At 33.4% G+C, this 27,139-nt stretch overlaps 1 protein-coding gene across 26 annotated transcripts in view; it reads left to right on the plus strand.

Moving 5' to 3' along the window:
- Positions 1-27,139, plus strand: part of NRXN1 (neurexin 1) — a 1,022,285-nt gene that overhangs the window by 466,714 nt on the left and 528,432 nt on the right. For 18 of the 26 annotated variants that reach the window (XM_054687713.1, XM_054687714.1, XM_054687712.1 and 15 more), the window contains 3 exons: positions 179-382; positions 2,949-2,975; positions 22,312-22,434. In XM_054687713.1, the coding sequence (XP_054543688.1) occupies positions 179-382; positions 2,949-2,975; positions 22,312-22,434 (354 nt within the window). The remainder of the gene's footprint in view (positions 1-178; positions 383-2,948; positions 2,976-22,311; positions 22,435-27,139) is intronic. The other 8 variants (XM_054687718.1, XM_054687717.1, XM_054687720.1 and 5 more) reach the window with 1 other exon arrangement.

The raw sequence follows: 27,139 nt of genomic DNA on the forward strand, positions 1-27,139 counted from the left end.
TCTTCTTACGGTGACTTCTCTTTTCCTGGGGAAAAAAAAAGGTGCTCATTTCTGAAGAAGATGAGCTGAGTTTGTAGTCGTGTTTTCTCTGTGGAAGCCTTCAACATACTAGTTTCCTTTTCAAAGTATAAATGAACTAAAGTAACCAAGAGCTTTTCTATTTATTTCCCATCTCTAGAGGCAACGGTTCTGAGCTATGATGGGAGTATGTTTATGAAAATCCAGCTCCCGGTGGTGATGCACACAGAGGCTGAGGATGTGTCCTTACGGTTCCGATCCCAACGTGCATATGGTATTCTCATGGCCACCACCTCTAGAGACTCAGCAGATACCCTCCGCCTGGAGCTAGATGCAGGGCGTGTGAAACTGACGGTCAATCTAGGTAACACTCATCTTCCCCCATTGAACTAACTATATTTACATTTTGTTCAGTTATGCCTGCAAACATTGATTAAGTAGCCTGTTTTCCATGGAAAGTTAAAACACTTAATGTTCTCATTTCCATCATTTATATTAATTTAGGGTTTTTTGAGCATCTTTTTAATTGTTTTTACTTCATCTAACATAACTTACTGTTTTGTGATTCCTACCACTGAGGATTCTTAAAAGGGAAGCCATATGTATCAATAAGACTAATTGGATGTATAAATGATTAGACTTGAAGATATTTCAAATTGTATTTCCTATTGATATATTTGCTAGCTTTCTGAATGGTTATAGATGATATCCTTGCAGATAAATTCAAATCCATGTGCCTTTAGTTTGATAACATATACAAAACATAAAATTTCTGTGTTGTGATCTAGATCAGTAGTTGCTCTGACTCTTAACTCTCTGTGCTTCTCCTTTGACCTTTGTGGTAGCCCATTTTTTTCCATTTGGAAATACTGTGTGGTGATATTTTGCTATCAAAGAGCAATCCACAACCCTTCAATGCCCAAAGTCTGCGGCCCTTAGCAAACAGCCATGAGAACGCTAAAACCACAGACTCTTCTACAGAAAATCAATGCTTTCCTGCTTACTTGTAGCAATAAGAAAGTGTTATTACAGTAAAACCTCACCTAACTAACTGTATGAAATGTGGGGGATAGCCAGACTGAATTAAGAAAGCATCTGAATTTTACACTAAAAAAAATATTTAAACAGTTTCATTTTCAATTGCATTCAAAAACAAATTAATAGCTGAAAAGATCTTGATGAGGAAAGGTCTTACTAGGCTGATTTTAATGAAAAATAAGAATTATCCATAATTAGCGCATTGTTTCATGCAAGTTGCACCAACAGTGTGTGGTAAAGCATTTGAAAAGAAATCACTTTTCTTTCTGAACTTGACCTTTCAAAACTCACTTGTTCAATTTTTCTCAGGGGATCTCTGTTTATCTATTTATACCAAATGAAAATTATGAATACTCTGCCCAATATGGTTCAATAGTAACATTAACTCCAAAAAGAAGGAGTAAAATTTAATGAGGTTTTACTGTATTCCATGGAAGTGCTAAACACACACAAAAATGAATAAGCAGAAAGAGAAAAATGAAATTTGAAACACACATTAAAAAATATATAGTAAAAAGTGAGGAAGTAAAACATTGTGGAAAACCCACTTATTTTTTCAAATTGTGCTGGACACAGTAGTAGCTCATAAATATAAAACTATTGCTAGTTGCATATAATTATATTCAATTAATATTCATTAAATTAAGTTAAATAATAAGATTTTTTTTAAGACTAAAGAATGCATAGCACTCTTATTTACTGTTCTGTTAGGGTTCCCTCTTGTGACAATGATAGGTTACTACAAGCTAATCAAAATAGATTGCCTAATTATAGTAAAGGGACTGCTAGCCAAAGTGGAAACACTCAAGGGAACTTTCCAACAGCAAAGCATTCTGTGGAAAGAGTCGTGTAGGTGCCGGTCCTTGGCTGTTTGCAACCACTTTTCTGATGCGGTTGACGACACATGACAAACTCAGCTATATGGAAACAGAATCTAGGTTTATATTTTTTGTGTTCCCCAAAGGCATTAAATACTACAGTTGAAACCAAAAAATATTTACGCAGTATAAAGTACACATTAAATGGTCCACATAATCTTATAAAGATATCCCTTATAGTCACAGTCTATGTTATTCAGACAAGAGAGTCTCTGTTCTAAGAAGAGAATCTGCTTTTATATAAGAAGCAAGGATAAGAAAAAGAGAATCAATAGCAGTGTTAACCATGACATTTATGACATAAAGATAACATTGTTAACTCCTAGGAGAGGCACAGGTGTGTATGCTCTGAGGAATGACACTACTCCTTAACCACTAGTTTTAAAAGGAAACATAGCAGTTGTTTCTTTCCTCTCCTAATTAATACAAGGCATGGAATATAGCCAACACATGACTGTTACCTTTATTTGTCCAGGCAAATAAAACACACACACACACACACACACACACACACACTAGGGTGAGCTGAGAATGATTTCAACTTGCTTAGCATTTGATCATCACAACTCCAAAGAATTCTGCTGGCCTTTGTGGGATATTAGATTTTGGAGGTCCAAGATGTCTAAGCCTAGCTGAGCTTGCACTGCACCCCATTGTGACGGAGCACTTTTTAGTAATACAGAAACCAATGATATGTTCTTTCACAGATGGGGAGAAAGTTGCAGCCAGTCTAAGCCAAACATCTTTGACAGTTAACAATTTTTTAATTCACTTAGATTTGTCACCATGTAGCTTTGTTTGAGTTGGCCATTTTTTTAAACCTTCTATTGTTGTTTCTGATGGTGAAGTTTTATAACAATGAATCTGGGTTCTAGATGTTAAGAATAAATGATATGGAGTGGCCATATTTGCATGTGTCTGTCCCCGGAAGGGTGGACTGTGATTTTATTGGATGTCTGCAGCTGTTACCTTGAAGGATAAATTTTCATTTTTCATCTATTCTTCCCCATCTAGATTGTATCAGGATTAACTGTAATTCCAGTAAGTGCCTATTCAAAATTTTTAAAATGTTATTCCTCCATTACGATGTAAGCTAGTCAAAAAATAAGAGAGCAGAGAAAGGTGTTTACAAAACTCATAAACTCACATTTGAAGTATACCAGTCCATCATCTGGGTTGTAAAAATTCATTTTTGAAATCTGTCCAGTTGAAAAGTTTCATGCTGTAGTTCCAACCTTGAGGGGGAAAAAGGTGACAAATAATTTGTAACAGAAACTGCAAATGCCTCTATAGATCTTCAGATGCAGGAAATGGCATTTGTATTATACCAAATTTTGCACTATCTTAATGGCCAATTAGGAGATAATACTGTGGGACTTACTTCCTTCAGTTTTTGTTGTCATCTCTTAACTCAAATATAGGAAGAAAAATCCCCTTGAAAGTTGCTATAAACCTTCTAAATTCAGCCAAATTTTTCATTGGAAAATGTGTTTATCCGTGTTATATATATATATATATATATATATATATATATACACAGAAAATTACTTGTCCAAATAGTTTTTTTCTTGTTCATTAAGAGTATTTACATGATGAATTTTTACATCCTAATCATATATCTACAAAAATAACCAAACTCTCAAATCTGTGATATGCATGCCAAATGATGAGTCAAAAAAGATGCATGGACTGAGTTTTATTTGTGGACTACAGAGATGGAAGGGATATAAGGACTGTGATTTTATTTTGAGCTCTAATATTATTTTAGGAATAAATTTATTTTTAGTTTTTACAAAGTCATTTAGGTTTTTCTTTTCCAGGTTTTGCTGACCACATTAAGGCTCTCCTCCAATGATAACAAAGCTGTTAGCTATTTAAACAAAATGGCTCTAATAAGTTGCTAATCTCTTATTTACATAGTCAGTAAAAATTTTTCTATACCCCTGGAAAATGTTAAATGTGAGTTGATGAAGCCTGCAACCAAAACCATTAACTGTGTTTCCAAATAGCAATGTCAACCTCTAAAGAACAAAATGGACATCTTAAACTTAGAAAAACAAGAAACTTTACATTACATACATGCAATTTCAAACACCCTGCTTTCTTGTAACTCAGATTTGTCTTCAAATATTTTAATATTCATGTTAAAGTAGCATCATAGTCTTTCCAATCTCATCAATAAAAAGCGTAACTGAGTCATGACTTATGAACATGTACATAGATAAACTCATACAAAGCATTAAAAGTCATTTCAAGCATACTATTTCTTGAGCCTCCCACACAAGTGGAATTGTTCAAGTACATGTATCTTCTCTCAAACCTTATGCATTTATTCTCATTCACAATATCTGAAAAGGAGAGCATAGGTTATGTAGTGTAATGTCTGGTCCAATTTGTTTTCAACTCTGGAGCAGAGTTGCAGATAAAGCAGCAATTCACAAAATACTTCCCAAAACCAGATTTGTATCTGAGTGCAACTACAGATGTTCTTGATTCATCCTGAATCTTAGAATAGCCTTATGAAGAAAATAGTCCTTTCCAGACTTCTGCTCTATGTACTCTTGTTAACTGATTTATAGTAAACATACAAGCAAGAATTTTTAAATTTATAAAATATAAATAGATAAGCTTTAGTATTGATGAAAATTAATCAATCAAATGTACTTCTGTGTTCTCTAGCTATATTAATGATTTTTGAAAATATTATATACATTCATAGTATAATTATCCTTGAAATAATGAAAGACATGTCTTTTCATTTAGTTTATATTATGATACTGGTATCAAGCATAGTGTTTTTGTTCTGGATATTTCACAGAATAATACCTTTGAAGGCAAGGTATTATTTGGTATATTTTGATTAGTGGAATTTCTTCCTTATTGAAGGATATGTGTTATGTTTAAAATTACTTGAATAAAATGAATGATTGTGAGCTTCCAGTGTACACCTCGGACAGGACTGCAAATGCCTTAAGTTGACAGCAGTCAGTGGAAAGAACATTCAATGATCAGGTAATGTTTTCATTTACTTTTGCCTTTGTTTTATTTGGGGTATAGTTGATGTAATAAGAACCCCAAATTCTATCAAAAAATCATGTTATTCAACTTTGAGGAGAGGGAGAAATTTACATATAAAATAGAGCAAGTCTAACTCACTAACTAAATTAGAGATTTCCACTTGGAATTCATACTCTAACTTGTGGTTTAATGAAAGAGGGATGTATTACATTTACCTCTGGTGAACCATAGTTTGAAGTGGAGATAAATATAACTTTATTAAATCACAACTCTACAGTTCTATATAAAAGTTATCTATACTATATAAAAATTATACCTTAGCTTGAATATCAGCTGTATTGGGAGATTATTACAAAATCTCTCTTAATCTCTTTTAATTTAAACACCAAAAGCTTGTATTCATGTGTGCAGAGGATACTTTTTTTTTTTTTAAAAAGGACCATCTCTATGAACAGTAATCATGTCAGTATCAAAACACGTACTTTGATCATTCAGATTACAAAGGGAATATACAAAGGTGTCTTTTAAGAAAAAATTCATTAAAAATATACAAACTTTAACAAAAATTTTCTTACATTTAGAATTTATATTAAATTCCAAATTATTAAGTTTTAATGGAAATATTTGCAAGTTTCTCTGCATTTATTCAGGATTCCTACGCTGCTGTGCTGTGTGCTGTTACCTATAGTCATGCAATTTTTCTCACCCCTCTATCCCTACTACTCACCCCCCTACCCAATTTATAGCAGATGTAACTTGATATGGTATATAGTATTATTCTATCTTTGTTATTGAAGAATAGGAAGTAGTTGAGCAGGCATGAGACCCCAGCTGCATGTATTCAGATCTGCAGAATACATTTTTTTTTTTTTTTTTTTTTAGTTGTCACTGTGTCGGAAATTTAGATGCAGCAATAGAATCTTCCACAGACAGCCCAGGGCACAACCTTTTGTTAAGGTTCCTTTGAGAACCTTAGGATGCAATTGAATTCCAAGGACCATATCTGTCAGATTTTGTTCCCACCACCCCCCAGGCCCCCTAGGAAAACCTGTCAAGAATCTTCAGTTGGAAGAAGAGTGCCTCTTTTAATTTAAACACCAAAAGCTTGTATTCATTTGTGCAGAGGATACTTTTTTTTTTTTAAAGGACCATCTCTATGAATAGTAATCATGTCAGCATCAAAACACGTACTTTGATCATTCAGATTACAAAGGGAATATCTCTGCACACAATCCCAGACCAGTCTCAGCTTTTTGATGTCAGTAAGTTTATATCATTGCTAATATATCTTTGTCATCTGCAACTTAGAACTAGGTTAAGCTCTTTTTTTTTTTTTTTTTTTTTTTTTGGTAGATTCACAGACTAGCAGGTGAGCACAGGGATGTATTATGTATGTCTTTCCATTCTCCTTTGCCCAGGATAAGAACAAAGGGGCAATCAGATTACCCTTGTCTTCCCCATCTATTCCAGTATTGAGAACAACAAACTAGCACCATAAAATAATATTTATTTCTATATGACTGAAAGAGCCTCCATCTTAATGCAGAGAATTTCTTCCTTGGAGAGTTAAAGGTACTTCAATAAAGGTAGATGGGAAAGGACTGAAACTTCATAGTCCTTTAAAATAAAGACGAAAAGGAAAAGTATATTTTACCAAAATAATTGTAAATGTATATACTAATAAAGTCAGACTGATGAGTATTTTTGTCACTAACACAGGAATTATTTGTATGAAAGGTGTTTGACAGTCTCTTATTTAGTTCTTAGTATTAATTGTCTTGACGTGTCCTTTAAAAGCTATAAAGAATACAAAGGAAATTTTCTACTTGTGAAATTTTCTTAAATGCATTTTTAGTAGAGCCTGTACAGACCATCGGGTTTTGTTCTGCATTATTTTTGTATGCCATAATACATAGAGTTTACTGTTTAGATAACTCTGATACAGAATTACCAAGAGAGTTTCAAATTCAAATTTGGTGCCCAATAATTCCCATCTATAGATTCAAATTCATTAGCCTCTATGTTGCTCTATATTTTACCCCCTAAAAACATGGCCTTTGTAGTGATATGCTGCATACTTACGTAGGCCCATTTTTTCCTTTCTTTTAGTCACCTTAAAAAGTGCTATAATATTTGAAGATTTTTAATAATTGAGAATTTGAAAACTACAGTTGCTTCTGTCAGATAGGTGAGCCCTAGTTGTCATTTAAGTGGCTACTTTAAATATGTAATAGATGCAGGGAGGTTTTCATTTTCTTTTTCCTTTTTGCCTTTTCAAATCAATGACATAATTACAGAATGTCCTTTTTACCCACGGGGCCACCTCTGCATCCATATACACTCATGACTGGATCATGGTGCTTGTTTTGCTTGTTGACATTACTTTGATTTCTTTGTGCCTTACATGAGTCTCTTCTCCTACCCACCTCTTCTTTCTTCCAATCAGAATTTATTATTTGTACTCCTCTACTTCCAATGTTGTTTTCTCTTCTTTTCTTTCTTCTGGTTTCCTTACAAGAACACAAACTATCTGAAGTTGAGAAAGTATTTTAGTAGGCAGACCTTTCAACTACTGTTGGTTTTTCACAGAAAATGGTATATCTAAGATGCAAAGACAACATTTCAGGTGACATTAGTGTGGACAAAATGTCAAGGGTTGAGGTTCAACTCCTTCTATTTGTATTTCAGTGTCTAAATGTTGAAGAGAAAGGGAATCTGCGGCTGAGTATTTAACCTCTCTTTTGACTTGGATATAGTGAAGAAACATTCTGAGAAATATGTTATTGGAAAATGTACTATGATGGATGACAGGAGTAGATAATAAAATCTTGTATTATCACTTTATTATCAGAATGAAAAGATCAGCTGGGTATTACTTATCACCATTTGTGTGTGTGTGTGTGTGCAGATAAAAATGGAAAGCAATAAAAGAGTGCAAAATGTCAACTAGTGGCACTTAAGCCCTGTTAGATTGCTTTGATCAGACTGTCCTTTGGCAGGCTACTTAAAAAGATATGAGGAAATTTCTGGGGGGCTGGTTTCTGTTAGCATGAAACAAGTGTTCATTTGCTTGGTGGCAAAAGAACAGAGAACTGCAAAAGGCAATCTGCTTCTGCCCCCACATAGCAATTGCTTGATTTGTACAATTCTATCAGCCATTGCCTCTCATGACTGATGCTGTCAGTCTACCTAGGGTAGGAGCTGATCAAGGACTAAAGGAAGATAAATATTGACATACAAAAAACAGGTGTGTGTCTGTACATACATATACATAATATATACCCTTATATATTAAGAAAGACAATATATTAATAATTGTAATAAAATATAAGAGAAACTGCATTTAAGATATAGAGGCCATGGATTTACGATGGAAAACCAATAGCTAATACAGGAAGAACAAATTGACACATGGCCCAAAAGTCTAGAAAAATCACAAAATTGGATTAGACTATAGGTGGAGTGTGTTTGGATTATTTATACTTAAAAGTTATGAATTATAGAGAATTATAGAGAGCAGAATTATAGAGAGCAGTTTTTCTTTGCACATTTAAATTATTATACAATTTGGGCAAATCATAGTGTGAGGGTTAAGAGTTGGGTTCATTTTAGTGAATAGTTAATCTTGCCATTGCTTATATGTAAATATAAAATGCTGGCATGGTTTTAAAAGATTATTCTTTCGTGCAGATTAATGATTCATCTTTAAATCATACTCAGTTATCAATTTATTTGCCAAAACATTTGCTTACTCTTACCACAGAAGCCTGTACTCAAAGTCATGCAAAATTCTAATCTTGACCCAACTAATTCAATCCTTTCATTGTTGAAAGTTGACATTATAGCAATGGCCTCAATCGTAATTATTAGAAAAACTTAGAAAGTTTCAGAAGAAGCATTCTGAACTGTATATTCCCTTGGTTTCTGGGGAAAGGAATTTTTTTTTTTTAATAGTCCAACTCTGCCAAATGTAAAAGACACAGCTTGTTGTTTAGGTGTTTTTTTTTTTGATGTGTTATTAAAAATGTCTGTTTTCTAAATAACCACCATTTCTTTCAGAGTTTTGAGTTTCCTTTTAAATTTTGTTATAGGGAGGTATCACTTTAATGTTTTATCATTGGTTCAGAAAATCAAGGTAAAAATTTGAATCAGACATTGATTGCCCATAATGAGATTTTTTTTTTTTTTTGCATTTTGCTTATCTCACTGTAAATTGGATAATTTACATATTTTAAAGAAAACAGTAATAACATTGTCCATTTGGAGCTTTTGTTCTATTTACTAATGGTTCAGGTTCACAGTGCGTTACCTCCTAGTGATTAAAAAGATTGAAAAGTACTGAAGAACTCTTTAAGCAGACTCTAACGCTTAGGACAACCTTTATGTTGTGTGATGATATCATGTGAAATCACTCATTTTGCCAGGTAGACAATAATGAGCATAATATAGATATTTTTAACAAATTTTGCATTCCTACTTTTACTCAAAAGAATACCAATAACAATGTTTTCTTTATGCCTTATCAATTTCTTACCTATCAGAAATATGAAAAAAAATTACCATCATGAATTTCATTCCTTTGGTAGCCACTGAACAGGAATTATGAAATTGCTACCTGCTGAGATAGATGCATAATTAAAAGGTGGTGAGTTTTCCATGTCTGCCCCATTCCTGAAATGCTCAAATAAATTAAGTTAGTTTAGATAATAAGCATTGAAGAAATAATTAGTATCTTTTTTTTTGTTTTGTCAATTATGTAACTGATAAGGAAGCACAGTTAACAAAATTATTTTTCTAGGATATTTCTGGATGGATATTCCTCAAAATGTCTATCACATCTGCTATATAGATTTGGGTAATTTTTAATTTCTTATTTTTTTATCAGATATACAGTCTAAATTTCTATTCTAACAATTTAATATCAACAATCAAAAGTGATTAAAAATAAAAGTTTTGTTATAGTATAATTGAAACCAATCCCATTTAGACAGTCAAACCTCATACTATATCATATATTTGTATTATAGTATATGCATTGTAAATGTTTATGGAGACTAAATTTCACACTAATTTCAACCTGCAAAATAGTCAAAGTGAACAACTTTTAGTTCCTAATTAAAAATAATATTCACTATTTAGAATCTAAAGGGAACTGAAAATATCTAATAGTACCCTACCATTTCAGTCCTTAGAGATAGCTTTTCTTTAGTGCCCTATCAATATTTTATATTCTGGGTACTGAACATATAACATATCATGTAATATGTGTTTCTTTAAAAGTATAGGCCCACTGTGTTTAAATATTTTACAACATGTTGCTTTATTTTGGCAACTTATTACAAGCATACCCAGAAGATGACTAGAATTTATAGTTGTTTCAAATCTAATTTCTAAATCCCTGTTTTGTATTTTATGCTGAAGTTATACAAAGTAGGTACAGGGCATTGAGTCAGTTGAAGAAATATAAAATAAAGGGAAAATAAATACTCAAAAGTAAATTTTATTGTGGTAGATTGGAGCACTTAGAGCAGTGAAATGAAAATTGATTGGAAGTACCAGAAATAAGCACATGGACGTAACATGACTTCTAGAAGTTGGTTGGCCTGCTCCACAGAACTTCCACAAAGTATCTTCAAATACACCAAATTAATTTGACAAAAGATTTGATTGCTAATTGTCATTGCTATAGCAAGTCAAGCCTTTTGTTCGAACACTTCCTGCAGAGTGGTTATTCATTTAAAAAGACTTTAATTCAAACAAAGGAACAATTCCAATATTTTTCCAATTAAATAAATGGTCAAATAAAATAAATTGTCAAATAAAATCATAATTCTCGTTAGTGACAAAAGTTAACCTGATTTTAAAAAGCCAGTAATGATAAAAGATACAACTCAGCACTATCTTTTATTATACTGTTAAAATTCAAAGTAAAGATTTAGTAATTCATATCATTTCTTGGAAAAATGCTGTGTTATTCTAATTCTAACCTAATGGATAAATGAATTATCATGTATTATTTGTCTATACCCTTTTTTATAGCAATCATTGAGGAAAGAAAGAAAAAAAGGTTATAGCAAACAATATACTATAGCTCAACAATTGTAAATACAAATATTATATATCATATTCCTTACAATGTAGTTTTTTTTTTTTAAAAGTCCATAACAAATACTAAAAGATAGATTTTTCAGGCATTATATGACTTCCCAATGGGGCAAATAAACAATAAAACCAGAAACTTAAATTTGTGTTTTTCTAATATGTTTCTTACTTTAAGGGAAAGTTTGCACAGGAATACTCCAAAAATACTGAGATAAAGCTAACTTGTAAATTCAGTTTTGAATGTAGTGATATTTAAATGTACTTATATTATTAAGATACAGAAAATAATATGGAGATAAAACAGCAAAATAGGCAAAAATGCAAAATTAAGCAAAAATACATTCTTTCTTGGCAATCTCATAAAAAGAAATTCTATAACTTTATAACAGTGTTTCAAATGAGGAGTTCTATTCTCATTAAATAATCTTTGCATTTGTGACTATAATCTATGACTTTGTTTATGGAATGTCAGATTAAATATTTGTAAATTTTCAAATGCTTAGTACCTGTATGCACTGTTACTATTTTTCATTTACATTGTTTGGAATTGTGTAGGTGTTGTTATGATAAATATTAATATAAATCATTAAAATCATTTTATTTTCATAATACACCAATGCTGGATATATTTTTCAGTTTATAATGCTTACTTAAAGGCACATTAACTATTTATTACTTAATTTTATACCTGAAAGATATCCTATTATGTGATAAGCATTTCTTGGAAATTATCTTTTTCCTTAAAATAAAGTCACAGTCCAAGTTTTTCCTTTCATTGTATTAGGATTATTTTGTTATGCCTCTTTTTAAACTTGCTAGTCAAATTATATTAGATTTAAAGAGAAAGATTTTAAAACATTCTTTCAGCAATATATATAGTTTGTGTTCATTTTTACTGTGTTGTAAATATAGTTATATTCTTGAAAGGTAAATTATATTTCATAAAAGTATGTTGTTTACATTGACAAGTATTTATATTGAGATATTAATCCTGATCTGTCATAAATGGGTACAATCAATGTCAAAGCTATAAAGCTAAAGTAGATGATTTAAACCTTGTTTATTCATTTGTCTAGGACTATGATATTTAGTCAGATATGGAGCAAGAGACAAGGCAACTATATATATATATATATATATATATATATATATATATATACTGAAGTTTATTTTGTATAACAAAATACTGTTGGTTTGAGTTAGGAAATAGGCAGAGGCATCTCTTTGGGGTGTTTCCAACAGCCTTCCAAGGTCATAACCTTTTGCAGACAACATCCATGTTTTCATCTAATTAAATACTCAGTAAGCCTGAATCTCCCAATTCCAAAGCCAACTATTTTCTTTGCATTTATAAGTTACGGACTATTGGCCTTGCTCTCCTAGGCTCTGCAAATTTTAAAATTTATTTTCAAATAACTGAACAAAAAAATCTGTCCAACTAATTAGCCAGATAACTGATTTACCCAAGTTTTCAAACTGTATTATTATCAGATCCATTCTACCAGATATGAAAACAAAGGGGTAAAGCTTTCTATTTATTGACACTTCTTAATGAATGTAGGCATTAAAAGTTAATAGAATTATTTTTAATTAACCATTTAGCTTAGCTTAGTATAAGATACTTCATTTGCAATTAAAAATACAACAAAATCTGAAAAATACATCTATTCAATATATATGTAGTGACTCTGGTACATTCAAGCCACTAAGTTACTGGACATAGTATATTTTTTCTGAAGGTAAGATAATAATGACAACATAATTCTGATAATAGGTAATTTTTATCATTACTACAATTGAAGGCCTATGTGCCAGACAGTATTTTCAGTAATTGAAATCTATATTATGAAATATTTCTATTAGCAGATTTTACAGATATGAATACTGAGGCACAGACAACTAAGTTTAGTCTGTGTGCTAAGAATATGTGCAACAGATGAAGATATTCACCTTTTAGAAAGTTAAAAGACCAAAGAATAATTCAGTCAAAATAAATACAGAATAATTTATTAGCATATGACTACTTCATTTCTCCAATGGATTCTTAAAATTTATGAAATGCTTTTCTCTTGTCATCAGTATTCATTTAGGAAAAACAATATCTCTAAGGTTAATGTGTGACTTTGTATTACTTCCTCAAAATAGTTTTTAATGGGAGGTGTATTTCTAATATTTTTAGTAAAAAGAAACCTGTTTGTCCTTAGGATTCTATAATTTGTCTCATTGCTTGTACAGAAATGGCAAAGAACTCTTTATAAAAAATACATTTTTAGAAATGGTCAAGAGTGTATGTTAGCTAAATTGAGGAGGGCTTGAGGAGGGATAGAGAAGTGGGGGAGTTAAATGGCTGGACAGATAGTTGAGCTTCATGGTTGTTAGGGTGATTAGTGTGTTACCAAGGCCAGATCATGGTTGGCACATGGCCCTGACAGAAGACAGCTCCCAGACAGCTTCTCTATACCTTCGAGGCCTTGTCACCAAGGGCAGACAGTGGGGAAGTTGACCCAGCTCTATCTCTTGCAGGGATAATTGAAATGTTTTGCCTCTAGCGTTTTCTGCACATTCCTGAATATAGAAATAACTGAAAGAATTTTTAAAAATAATAAACATAAGATGTACACTCCTATTCAGGGCTGACTTCAACAGCATGCAATCATGTGCATCACCTCTGGCCTATGCCTGGACTCACACTGTGCTATCACAGTCCTGAAATTCTTCACTATGAACAAGGGCCAAGTGTTTTCCTTTTTCACTAAGCCCACAAATTACTTATTTCATTTTTCCCCTAGTAATGTTAGTGATTAGTAAAAGAAGATTCCAGAAGTGCCATGTACATGTTATCTAGTTATAATTTGTAATTAAATTGTACAGCTTATTCATGTAAGGAATAAAAAAAAATCATTTGTAGTCTAGTATCTAGAACTTAAGAAAGAGTAGAAACACTTCATGAGGATTTACTCTTCTTTTTTTATTTTTAAATAAGAGATCAGAAGTAATAATTTTAAGACCAAAAATGAATGGCAAATTTAAATAGGAGGCTGAAGGTGCCAGAAATGTGATATGACACATCCTCTTGCCATTTATACGTAGGGGGTGCTGCTGTCAGGAGCAGTGACTTGGGCATCAAGTAATGGTAGCTCTTGCTTCTGTTGCTCCTGGCTTTTCTTTCCTCCCATTATTGTCACAGAATTTGTGTGACAGGATTTGTTTCTAGCTTCCCTTAGGGTCCTACCTCTCACCACAGGCTAGTGTCCTTAATGTCAATTGACAAATAAAACTTACTGGAACCTGGAAAAGTGGAAAGAGATAGAAAACCAATTTTATTTTATTTTTTTTTTTTTTAATCTTTTTTTTTTTTTTTTTTTTTTTATAGAGGCATGTTTATTTATTTATTTATTTTGTTTGTTTGTTTTTTGTTTATACATGCACTGGGTACAGTCAGAAGCGCGGGAGGGTGAGAGAATTCACCAGAGCCAGAGCGGGGAGCAGAGCAGGCAGAAGGACCGAAGTACACTGCTGAGGGGAGCAGCGGGCGGCAGGAGAGGTCTGCGCGCCATGTGGGATTCTCCGCCGGTGGCCGGGGAGCAGCCGGGGATCGAACCGGCGCCGCAGAGGCCGCGGGCAGCTTCGCAACCCAGCGCTCAACCGCTGCGCCACCGGGGAGGCCCAGAAAACCAATTTTATATACAAAATAAAAATAAAGGCTGCTCTTCTAAATTTGCAGAACAGGAAAGATAACAACATTTTAGAAGTGGAGAGACTTTATAATTGGTTTTATGCTATCTAGTTTTTTAAAATTGTGTTTAGTTTTTGTTGTGATGGTTGTTTTACTAATAAGAAAACTCAGACCACAAGCAGTAAAAGAGTTCAAATAGGTGAGCTTAATTAAGCTAGTGCTAGATTTAATGACAACATTGATCTAAAACTTTGGTTTTCTGACTTTTAAGCAACTGAGTATTTTTCCATTACTTATTTATTTAATAGGCAATGTAAAAGTTTATGACTTATGGCAAAGGGCCATTAAATAGTATATTTATCTATGTTTCTTACCAGGGCCTGAAAACTAAAGTCCACAGGCTGGCCACCTGTTTTAATAAGTTAGGTTTTACAGAAACAAGGTCATGCTGGTTTGTTCACATACAACCCTAGACTGCTTTTGCTGTACAGTAGAAAGGCTGAGTACTACAATAGTGATTCCATCCTGCTAAACCAAATATACTTACCAAGTGCCCCTAAGAGTAAAAATGTTTTGATAGAATATAATAGAATATAGAATATAGAATAGAATAGAATATAGAATATAATCTCCTTGAAAATAAATCTAAGTTGGGATATTCCTAATATCAAGGTCTCTGTAGAGTATGAAATGATTTTTAAACGAAGTTAGTAGAATATGGGTGCCACCTGACATATTGAATAAGCATAGTTGTTCAGGATAAATAACATGCACAATGAAGACCGAGAAATATGTGGTATAACTGCAAATTCAATTATTATATGCAATAAACAGTTCATGTCCTAAAAAAAAACATTTAATAGAGTTGTAAAAATAGAACCACTGTAAGGCAATGCTAGTTGTTTTATTTTCTAATTAATAGCAGAACTATGGAAAATTTAGGATCTGCTTTCACCTGATGCCCATATTTAGCCCAGATAGCTATTTCTGAAAAGATATACTGGTTATTAATATAATGAAATTTGATGATGGGTCACTTCTATTAAGCAAACTGTATGAATTCCTACCTGCCTGTGAGCAATTTGCTAGGTTATGGCTTTATAGAAATAACCATCAAAATCCCCATGCTCAGTATATGGTGTAATTGAGCAAATGGGTTAACCAAAAAAAAAAAAAAAAAAAAAAAAGGGGGGGTTAATCACTCAAAAAGCTAAGTGAACTGAGTGAACTGTAAAATAGAAACAGGCACAGTTGTTGTTCAAGGCAATAAAGAAAATATCCTGAACCTATTGGTTTCAACTACACTAAAAGACAGGGTACCTGATACAGGGGGTCCACTTAAGGTAGCGAGTATCTTTAAAATGTACCACTAGAGGGAGACAACTAACCAAATGGTCTATAATGAGTTTCAGCTTTGTGGCTCACACAACATACGTGTTTTAAAAATCAAGATATAATTGTAATGGCTTTAATTTTCCCAAGAAAAATCCATTTCCAAGCTCCAGTGACACTGTCACCTGCTAGACGTATGTGATAACATTGCCTCATAAATTCCCTAGTTTTATTTTTCTCTATTGTTTTTTACTGTTTTTCCCTCACATTCAAAAACCAGTATAAGCTCTTCACAGGATATTTGCACACTAGGCTTTCTTCCAAAGATAATCTAAAATTCTCATTACATGAATCTTATTGTTTACATTGGCTCCAAATACTTGATATGTATACACACATATGTCTCTATATTTCTGTCTACTCCCATGGTCTATAAAAAGGGGAAGTTGGAGTCACAATTTATTAATTCCTGGAAAACTACTCTTTTCTTCATGTAATGAATTCACTTATTGACTTATGCCCCATTACTGTCAGATATAATTTAAATGATGCTTAACAAAAATAATTTAAAACAGTTAATTGGGGAGACTAGTATGCAAATAAAATAAAATAAATTAAGCACAAATTCTAAATCATAGTTTCTTATGGATATAAAATAAGGAAGGACAATATGGAAGGACAGTCTTTGAATTTGGAGTTTGTAATTAAAAGAGTGTAAACAATGCATGCTAGTAGGCTGATAATGTCAAAAGACTAAAAATGATTACTTTGATAGTCTGAACCTTGATATACTCAATAAATAACGTTCCTGAAGCTTTTTTTAAAATTCCTAAGTTATGTAATATTTTTTCTAAATAAAAAAGAGTTGCTTGCAAACAATTTTAAAAAGTCTTTGCTGGGGTTTAATGATAAATAAAATCAGCCTTTTTCTAACAGTAGAAAGGGTCCCACGTGATGGAAAAATTTTCAAACAGCTTTCTGTTGAAGAGTCCAGAGCTTCTGGGTGATGTCTGAGAGCCAAATTAGGCTGTTTCTTTAACAGCAAGACAGCCCCACCTTTATTTTATTTTTAATATTCATTTTGCATGATTACAGTGGAAAAAATAACTCCACTGATTTAAATAATATAACCAATGCCCTAATTTAGCTCCTAGATTTTCATGTTGGGCAAATGTATTTGTTCTGACTGAAGCAAACCTAGAGCAGGCGTGTTTTCCTATCTCCTATACTACCAGCCTTCACCTGATTCTTTGAACACAGTAGAAGATGCCTTACTGTAGCTAAGGGGAAGGTTTCTTAAAGATTATTTATTTCACCATACAAACTTTTGATCTGTGTTTTAGTTTCCTAAGTAAACTTATAAAAAAGGGGAATTTCCTTGTACACAAAATGGAGTATTTACTGCTCCTGACTGATCAATTATTATTTTGTGCTATATTCTGTGAGGCATGCCAAAATGACAAAAAACACACTTTTCCCCATTAAATTTTTATTCCCTATATTAATAAACATATTTTATATCATATATCAACATGATATAAAATAGTTTCAAATGAAACTACCAGTTTCATTTGAGTTTAGTAATTCTAGGTCTAGAATGAATCTCTTTGAAGTTCTCTTGGCCTTTTATCTACCTATGTCAAAATTAGAATGGTGAAATCAGCAATGAAAATTAAAACAGCATATTTTTTAGAAGAACTCATTAAACTATTATATGCTTTCATGTAGTCAAAAGGTAGGGAAATAGTATAGAGAAGTTCTGGTCTTTCCAAAAATGACAGAATTTTATAGTTGGCTATAGGAGAATATATTTGATAAACTCTTATCAAACATCCTCATTTTATAAGTAACAGTAGGAGGAACAGGCAAGATGAATGACTTCCTCAATGTCACAAAATTTGTTAATGTGCAGACCTAGGGACAAAATCCAATTTTCTCCTCCATCGTCTCCCTTAATGAAAATGGAGATAAAAAGTAATTAGCAAATGTGGCTACTAATCTGGCCCAAACACCTACCATTGTTTAAAATGTATCTCTTAGTGGTTAAGTCAAGGGTCTATAAAAGTAGATTTTCATAGAAGGGCTTGTTTGGCTAAACTGTTAGTACTCCTTCCTCTCTGTCCCATGCCTCAACTTGGGTTTCTGTCCACATCTTCAACCCTTGTTAGGGATAAATCTTAGAGTCACCTGGAATTTCCATATAGATGCATTGTGAAGGCCCAATGAACCTGAACTATATTGAGGAAAACTGACATATTTATTGTGTCTGTTTCATGTTTTTAATGAACTTTAGCTAAAGTCACCAGAAAACCTAGTGAATGTCACTGACTACTGAACAATTAAACCAAGGCTTAGATTAAATTATATTTCATAGAACTGACAGAGTTACTTTATTTGTCATTGTTTGGCTTTCACATTTGATGAAGAACAAATAGCAGCCATGGACCAAATCATAGACTCAGATCTTGGTGTTTTTCAAGAAGCTCAGCCTAGTTCACATAATGTAATGGGAAGAATAGTATAAATAAAGTTCACTGAAACATCACTGGTGACCTAATAAATAGTCGTGACCTTGGAAACATCATCTAATCACTTTGATTGAACCTTTGATTCTTAGTTTGTAGATGATTCAGTGAACTGTTATACTTCACATACCTATTCTAGTTCTAGTTCTTTAAAAGATCATTAGCTTGAGAGCTGAATTTTGATTCAGTCTGATTAAATATTAGCTGTGGGCATTTGGCCACATTATACCTCCATTTTAATATCTACAGTTCTTTTGGGCCACTGTGGAGAAGATATTGGACTGGAGATCCTCAAGATCTCAGTCTTAATTCCACTCCTTACTGCCTCCCAGACTCACAATAATACACTAACTAAAACAAATATATATATATATATATATATGTATTATTTCTATGACTTACAGGAGGAATCTATTGTAAAATTATAAATTAGTCATAGCTCTACAAAACACATGTAATGATTGTCTTTAAAATAGAAACAGTGCCATAGACGTTCTTTAAAATCTTTAAAATACTGCTTACAACCTTAGTTTGCTTAAAATGCAATAACAATAATGTGCATTCAGTGGCTTAAACAAGAACTGCCTGTTTCTCACATAGTTTTGATGCCTGAGAAATGTAAAATCAACGTGTTGGTGGGACTGGCCCTTGGTGGGCTTTGTTCCTACCTTACGGATGGCCACATTTCTGCTGTATATTCAGATGATGGACAGAAAGATATGTGAGGTCTCTTACTCTTCTTCTAAAGTGCTAATCCCCCAAATAACATGAGTCTATCTTTATTGCTGAGTAGTAGTGCATTGTATATGTATATACTACTTCTTGATCTACACATCTGTTCTAGGGCATTTATAGGTTGTTTTCCTATCTTGGCTATTGTGAATAGTACTGCTATAAACATAGAATTTCAGGTTTCCTTTCAAATTAGTATTTTTGTGTTGTTTGGGTAGATTCCTAGGAGTGAAATTATTGGGTCACATAGTAGATTCATTTTTAGTCTTTTGAGGGATCTCCACATTTCTTTCCTTAGGAGCTGGACCAGTATACATTCCCCACCAACAATGTAAGAGTGTTTCTTTTCTCCATACCCTCAATAGCAGTTTTTGTTTCTGTTTTTTGTTTGTTTGTTTGTTTTGTTTTGTTTTGTTTTTTTATATGAGTCATTCTCACAGGTATAAGGTGAGAATGTGGTCACCAGTTGTTTTTTTTTTTAGTTAAGGTATGATTGACATATAATATGTTAGTTTCAGATGTGCAGCATAATTTTACTTTTATATTTTTGTGAAATGATCACCACAATATGTCTATAGCTTAAGACTTTTCAAATTAGAAGTACAATTTTATTAATTATAGTCTCCATGCTGTATAATACAGCCCCAAGATATTTATTTTGTAATTGTAATTTTGTACCTCTTCATCCCCTTCACTCATCTTAGCCTGCTGTTGCTACCCCAACCCCTCCCCACCCCCTACTCCCGAAACTAACAATATGCTCTCTGTATCTGTAAGTTTGATATCAAGGGCTAGCAATCACAATTCTTAATTCCCTGTCCAGTGTACTTTCCATTACAATTCATGTTGCATGGATCACATTGTTTTGAACTGAGCGTATTAAGTGCATTTTTAAAAACCTTGTCTTCCAAAATCAATCTCTTCACATATTTAATAATGCAAGAGAGAAGCTTGAAGTTGGCCCACAGAGATTTTTATGTACCAAAGGGTTATTTTTAATTGGATTTTGTGCCTGTTGTTATGGAAATAGTTGTTTCATAGATTAAGCATTATGACTTTACTGCAATATCAAGCCCAGAATGGGGTATAATGATATCACCCTTATGCTTTTTTTCCTTAACAAAACACTTTTACAATGAAAGAATGGGAGAGAAACTGCTTCAAAAGCATTCATTTCTAAGGAAAAAAGATTCCATTATAAAAATAGCTATAAAATGATATATTTTCTTTTCAAAGATCAAAACTAAAAATCACCCTTGCTGACAGTAGGATGCTAAGATGCTGCAGAGTTATTAAACACTTCTTTCTTTACTTTTGAAAGTAGAAAGAGTTTTTTTGATCCTGGAACTTACTTTCAACATTTGGTCTCCAAGCATTTTTGCAGTTGCTGAGTTAACAGGCTTCCTCTAGTTTTTTTAGTGATCACTCCCTCATAGCTGTTTTATTCAGATTATTTTCTATTCATGCATCCATACTCGTAATTTAACTTCTGTAAAGAAATAAAAGAATGATAGTCTTTTAATAATCTGAATGATAGTCCTATTTGAAGACATGAGGCAATCTTTCTACAAAACAGGTATCTTTGACATATTTTAAGACCCAGAGAAAATCCAAGCAAGGAAGACAGAACATGTAGCATCAGTAACAGCCTAAGAGAGAAATTGGGAGGGGGTGGAGACCCTGAGGTACTGAAGGCAACAATGATCTCCTGTTGGACAACTACTGAGGTTTCTTCTACTTGATATCCCAATTAAATTTTCCTCTTCTTTTTTCTCCTCCTTGCACTTTTCAAAGCCCCTTATGATCCTTGGACATTAATTTTGCTGGTAAAATTTGGTTGAATAAACTGTGAACCCAAACCTGCTCCTGAATCAGTTAAAAGTGATGAAATTCCATGACGTCACACTTTTTATTATTTTAGCTTAACAACAAGTTTTAATAACTGAAAAACAGAGGGGAAAATCCCTCACCAAATAATTTAACTTTACAAATCATTTCATTTTCTAAGTATCATGAACACCAGATCAGTAGAAATTTTAATGTTTTTATACATATTTGAGTTATATCAAAAGCTGTTTTTTTCCAGCTTTGGTTTTAAGTGGAAGAGGGACATTTTCTAATCGTCATTTCAATAATTTCCACAAAAATCATTAAATTAACTTGTTGTAAGCCAATTTAAACTCTATTTGCATGGGTTTCCATAGATTTCACTACCAGTTACTGTCTCTTGGCCTCTGTTTTCTCATCCTTCACTGAAAACCCTCAATTGCTGATTTATTTCACATCATTTGCTTCCCATTCAGCCCCTTACTGACTGTGACTTTTTTCCTCAATTTCTTAAGTCACTGCTTTTACTCACACTGATTTTCTGTACTGCCACAAGACAGCTTTAGAAGGAAATGAATCTATGAATTTGGTGAACATTGGAGGAATCATCTGTACAAGTGGCAAACAGACATTTCATCACCTAATATTGTACCCAGAGCAGCTTCTCACTGGAATCCATTTGGCCAGTTGCCATCTACTAAAATTTTTTAGCTAATAGTATATGGTCAGGAATTACATGATTACTAATTACTTTAATAGCAAGAAGTGTGTAACTGCCAAGATCAGAGAGTTCCTTTGAAAAAATGTAAATTTTTAGGCTCCCGAAGTTGTATTGACTGTGCCTATTTATGACAACAGGTTTATTCACTTGTCTTAGATTACTTCATCAAGTTAAAGAATCTTAAATTGTCACACCTGAATGTTTGTTAACTTGTCAGTTTCCTTGCTTGCTATGATTCTAATGGGCTTGAAAATTGATCCAGCCAGTCTCTTCTCTCCTCTTTTCTCTCTCTCTTTTCTCTTTCCTTCCTCTGCTTCTCATTTCTCTCTCTTCTCTCCCTTGCTTTCTTGCTTTCCTCTTTACTTTGTCTCTCTCACTCTCTGTGAGGTTCATTTGCTTGACTGATTCTGAGTGTCCATAATGACTGTTTGGCATATTCTGCAGGCAAAGGTCCCGAGACCCTTTTTGCTGGCTATAACCTCAATGATAACGAATGGCACACAGTGCGTGTGGTTCGTCGAGGAAAAAGTTTAAAGTTAACAGTGGATGACCAACAGGCCATGACAGGTAAATTGTCCTTTCTTTTACTGAAGCTTTAGAATTTCCTGTGTCTTGCAGGTGACTTTGAAAACCAAATGCACAACTTGAAACTGACTTCATTTTCTTTTCCAATTTTTTGAGTAACAATTGTTTTTAATAAGTGTGTTAATGTTTTCTCTCTCCCATGAGCAGCAGTTTTATATCACGCTCTTCTTTTAATAATTCAAAAAGTAGTTATAATAGATTTTTAATTATGTGGCTTGATAAATACCTTAGGACCTTGAAAATTCATGAAATCATTGTTTGGAAGTCTGTTTCTTTGCTGCTTATATATTTTGGTGATGAACAGCAGCAAGTTATATTGTTTAGCCTCAAGGTAAATTGACAGAGATGCTGACATCCTGTCAAGTGAGCTGCTTTTTCATTATCAGCTATAGTGGAACACTTTTGGCCACAGAACTCTGTTGGTTAAACTCCAGTATTAAGGATGTCGAGTTCAATCCCTGATTTGTAGATTCCTCACTGAGGTGAGCCGTATAAAGGTCCACCCCAGAAACACAGGGAAACTGAATAAAAGCAGGATTGATGTGCCTTTATTCTCTGCTGAAAATAACTCAAAGCTCAGGACCCACTGGGATATTAGCTCTTTTTTCTTTTTTAGAGAACATCTCCATGTTAATTATTTCACTACAAGGCAAAAGATGTCTCTTGTGCAGCAGAGAAGAATCTGTTCTACATTCAACCCCAAAGGGGTTTTCATAGGCAGAGAACAGCCGATTCTATCAATGTGAAAATATCATGTATGGGATTTTCACTTTGGAGAGAATCATTTCTGAGTTAAATGAAGCAAACTGGCAACTCATAGATCTCATACTATTGTATATTCTATTAGCCCTTATAGCTTTCCAGAAGTTTTTTCTACATATGGGTGCAACTTTACTTCAGAATCATTGGGAAAAGCTTTAAAAGGATTAATTCCTATCCTGACACCACAGAATGTCTGGGAGGAGCCCATGCTTTTTTTTCTCCCCTTAAAATGTCCCCAGAGGTCTCTAACACAGCTGCTACATGGATTGGCATTTAAACTAGTACTAAATTATGTCATTTCATTCTCTGAGGAAAAAAGTCAACCAGAGAGCTATTAGCATAAACCTTTATTTAAAATTGCCAAGCTTGAGAAGTTTCTGAAGAAGCTGTGTGAACTGAGGGAAAGGTTGAATTTTTACAGAGCTTTGTCAGGAGTTTCAGTTAAGGTTCAGCTAGCTTTCACCCAGGATGGGTTTAGAAGTGTAATCTAATTGTGATCTGGAGGCACTAGGATAACTGTCTCTCCATTAGCTTTCTGCCCCCAGGTGAGCCATTAACTTTACTTATTCAGGAATTCCCAGCCATGCTGTCTGGCTCTTTTCTCACCTGAAAGCCTTTGTTCATCATCACCTCCTTCATGTAATTGTTCTCCCTATTCTTAACCAGTTTTAAGCATGGCTTTCTCTCATTAACCCTACAAATTTAACTTAAATGTCAACTCAGGTACTTACCTCCATTCTATATTTGCCAACAAAATAGCCTGTTCATCAAATCAAAGCATTTTTTAAATTTGTGTTATTATATATTTATTTCCACCTCTTTTTCTTTGACTCCACCACCTTCCTCCCCACCCCATACATTTACAACTTTTGTAACATCAGAACCTGTGACTGTGCCTCTCAACACTATTTCATCATTAACTAGCACAGCAACTGACACAAATATACCACATCCTCAGTAACTTTAAGTGAATTATACAGTGGTTTGTAAGGCTGTTTTTTTTTTTTTTTTTTTTTTTTGTTCCACAGCAGAAATTTAACTCAACTCTGAGCAAGGTTAAACCTAAAATAACTGATCTTGTTATGTGCTCTGGTAAAATGATTTTACCTAAATATTGAGAGTTCAATGTAAATACACCATCCAGCAGGTTTTTTTTTTTTTGTATGTTATACCACAGTTACTTTGATTGAAGGCATTTTTCCAATTCCAAATTCTCCATTCCACTAAATTTCTAGAAAAGAGAGTGCATTTATAAATGGTTGGGACCTTAAATATCTTTTTTCCTTTATTTTTTCTTATTTAACCAATATATATATACACAGCAGTAAAGGTGGCTACAAAGCATTAAACCCTAGAACAAATCTGATGGAAAAAGAAAATTTACAAAGCAGCAGTTAATGGTTTTTTCATCATTGGAAAATGGCTTTTAGGTGCTAATTCTCCCTTGAGAGCAAGTGTATCTGCCATTACTGTCAATGTGATTTATATATGCTTATTAATGAAAAAAATAGACTTTTGAACATGGGTCATAATGATATTTTTTGTAACTGATCCATGGTTGCTACAACACTGTTTTACCACCTTTACATTATTTATGCTTTGCATACATATTGTATTCCTTTGAGAAAAGAAAATAGGTATTATGCATTATTTTTATCACTGAACTCAGTCCTGGTAAACAAAATGTGCTTCCCTATTTCAGAACTGCCAAGAACTTCACAATTTGAAGTAATATTTAACTTCTTGTATTAGAAATATTTTTCTGCATATACCCTTATTATCTGTTGGTTCACTAATGGAGCTTTTAAGAAGAAATATGACTGTTTTCAGGATTGGGGTGGGGGAAAGTATAAAAATCAATACAAGAAGATGTAAAAAGCCCAAGTGATTTTTAAACTTTCCATTTTCTTCTTTCTATATAACTTGTTAACTCAATGTTTCTGGTGTCTCTAGGGATTTATATTTGAAAAGTATTAAAGTCTAATTTTGTTCTACCAAAGATCTAGTTCCCCATAGAGTAGTATTGAGGTCATTGAACAAGAAGAATTGAAGAAGTGGAGAGAAATGATGTCATATAAGAAACCAGAATTGTTGAAGATTTGTTAGTATTTTTTGCATAGGATAGACAAGCAGGAGGCATCGTGGGAGGAGAGAGGAGGAAGAGGACATGCAATTATTTATAGTGATACATATATATATATATGTATATATTTAAGAAGGGAAGTTTGCACAGAGAGGATCATAGGGATCATAAACCGAAGACCAAAAAGAAAGCACATCAAGGGGTGAGAGGAATGTGATTAGTAGAATGAGGAGCTAGTTAAAAGGTGTTGAAATCAAGTACACTTAAATGCAGTTCAGGGGAGAATGTTCTCACTAGTGAATTTCTAATTATCAAACTCAGTTAACTTAGTGTGTAGACAGTTTTTCTTATACAATGAAGAGTATACCTTTTATATTTTACTTACAAGCATTTCCTAAAGTGCCATCTAATGTGATCTTGACTAGAGAAATGTAATTCATCAGACTGGTCGGAGGCCCACGTAGGTAGGTGTTCCATCTTCACTACCCCTGGGAAGAAGCAGCAGTGCATTTCTCAGAGGCTGGTACTGGGATTGGACCTAATTGATATTTTCATTAATAGTATAGGTGGTAGGATAGGATGAGTGCTACAAATCCTCCGATTATATCAAGTTGAGTAGTGAAACTGGCTCCTGGAAGAATTTGATTGCAATTTAAATGTGCTTTTTTGGTTTCAGAAGAAAGTTAATGATAGTTATTGGGCAAAAATGTGGGGAGCAAATCACTGAATGATAAGAGTAGTTTATATTTAGGTTGTGCTTTAAAAAGCAAGTTCAGAGGCCTCCCTGGTGGAGCAGGGGGTTGAAACACAACCTATGATGTAATCTGCAGCCACTGAAGCAAGAGTTCAATCCGCCGGCCAGAGAGCTATCCACATGGTACAGCAGATCTCTCCTGCCTCACCCGCTGCTCCCCTCAGCAGTATATTTTAGTCAGTCTCCCTGTTTTGCTCCCCACTCTGTCTCTGGTGAATCCTTTCACCCACCCACACCTCTGGTCAGTACGCCAGTTCTTGTATGCATAAATAAATAAATCTTTAAAAAATAAAAAAAATAAAAAGCAAGTTCATATATTTGTTTATTTTACCTGTATCCTTGCATAGATAGGTAGAGCTGTTACTCTGAAGGTAAAATAGGATTAGGTTTGCATTTATTAAAGTTGCAAAGAAATAATGTGGAATAGAGAGTGATGGAACTAAAATAAGTGCAACCAAGCTTCACACTAGGGTATTTAAAGATTTTACTTTGTGCTAATGTGAGCTAATTTTACCGGTATTCTTAAATTGGACATGCCTTGTAATGACATATTGTGTTCAATTGATGTATGCAAAACACATGTACAAGGAAAATGGGTTAGGTCCAGAGATCAATAGAATATGCACAGAAAAGGAAATGGGAAAAGTGTTAATTTAACTTCAAACACATTTTCATGGTTCATTTTTGAAAATGTACTCAACAGCCCTGCATTGTTTCTATTGGGTATAGGAAAATTTACAGTCACTTTTTTTTCTTGAACACTACTTTTTATAAAGGAACATACTACAGAACCATGAGACTGGGGTGTGTCAGTTGCTCCTGTGATGATTTCAGACAATCATTGGCCTAATCCTTGCCTCTCCCTTCCTCTTTCCCTCCTTCCTTCTTTCCCTTCCAATTTTTCTCTCTCTCCATCCCTCCCTCTTATCTTACCCTTCCCGCCTCCACTCTTTCTTTATTTCTTTCCTACACTTTTATTTTTTTTTAAGATTTATTTATTTTTATACAAGAATTGAGGTACAGGCCAGATTCGTGGGAGGGTGAGAGGAGTCACCAGAGACAGAGCAGGGAACAGAACAGGCAGACTG

Source organism: Talpa occidentalis, unplaced genomic scaffold (assembly GCF_014898055.3).
Source record: "Talpa occidentalis isolate TD23 unplaced genomic scaffold, MPIMG_talOcc4v2.1 talOcc4.5, whole genome shotgun sequence".
NCBI lineage: Eukaryota > Metazoa > Chordata > Mammalia > Eulipotyphla > Talpidae > Talpa > Talpa occidentalis.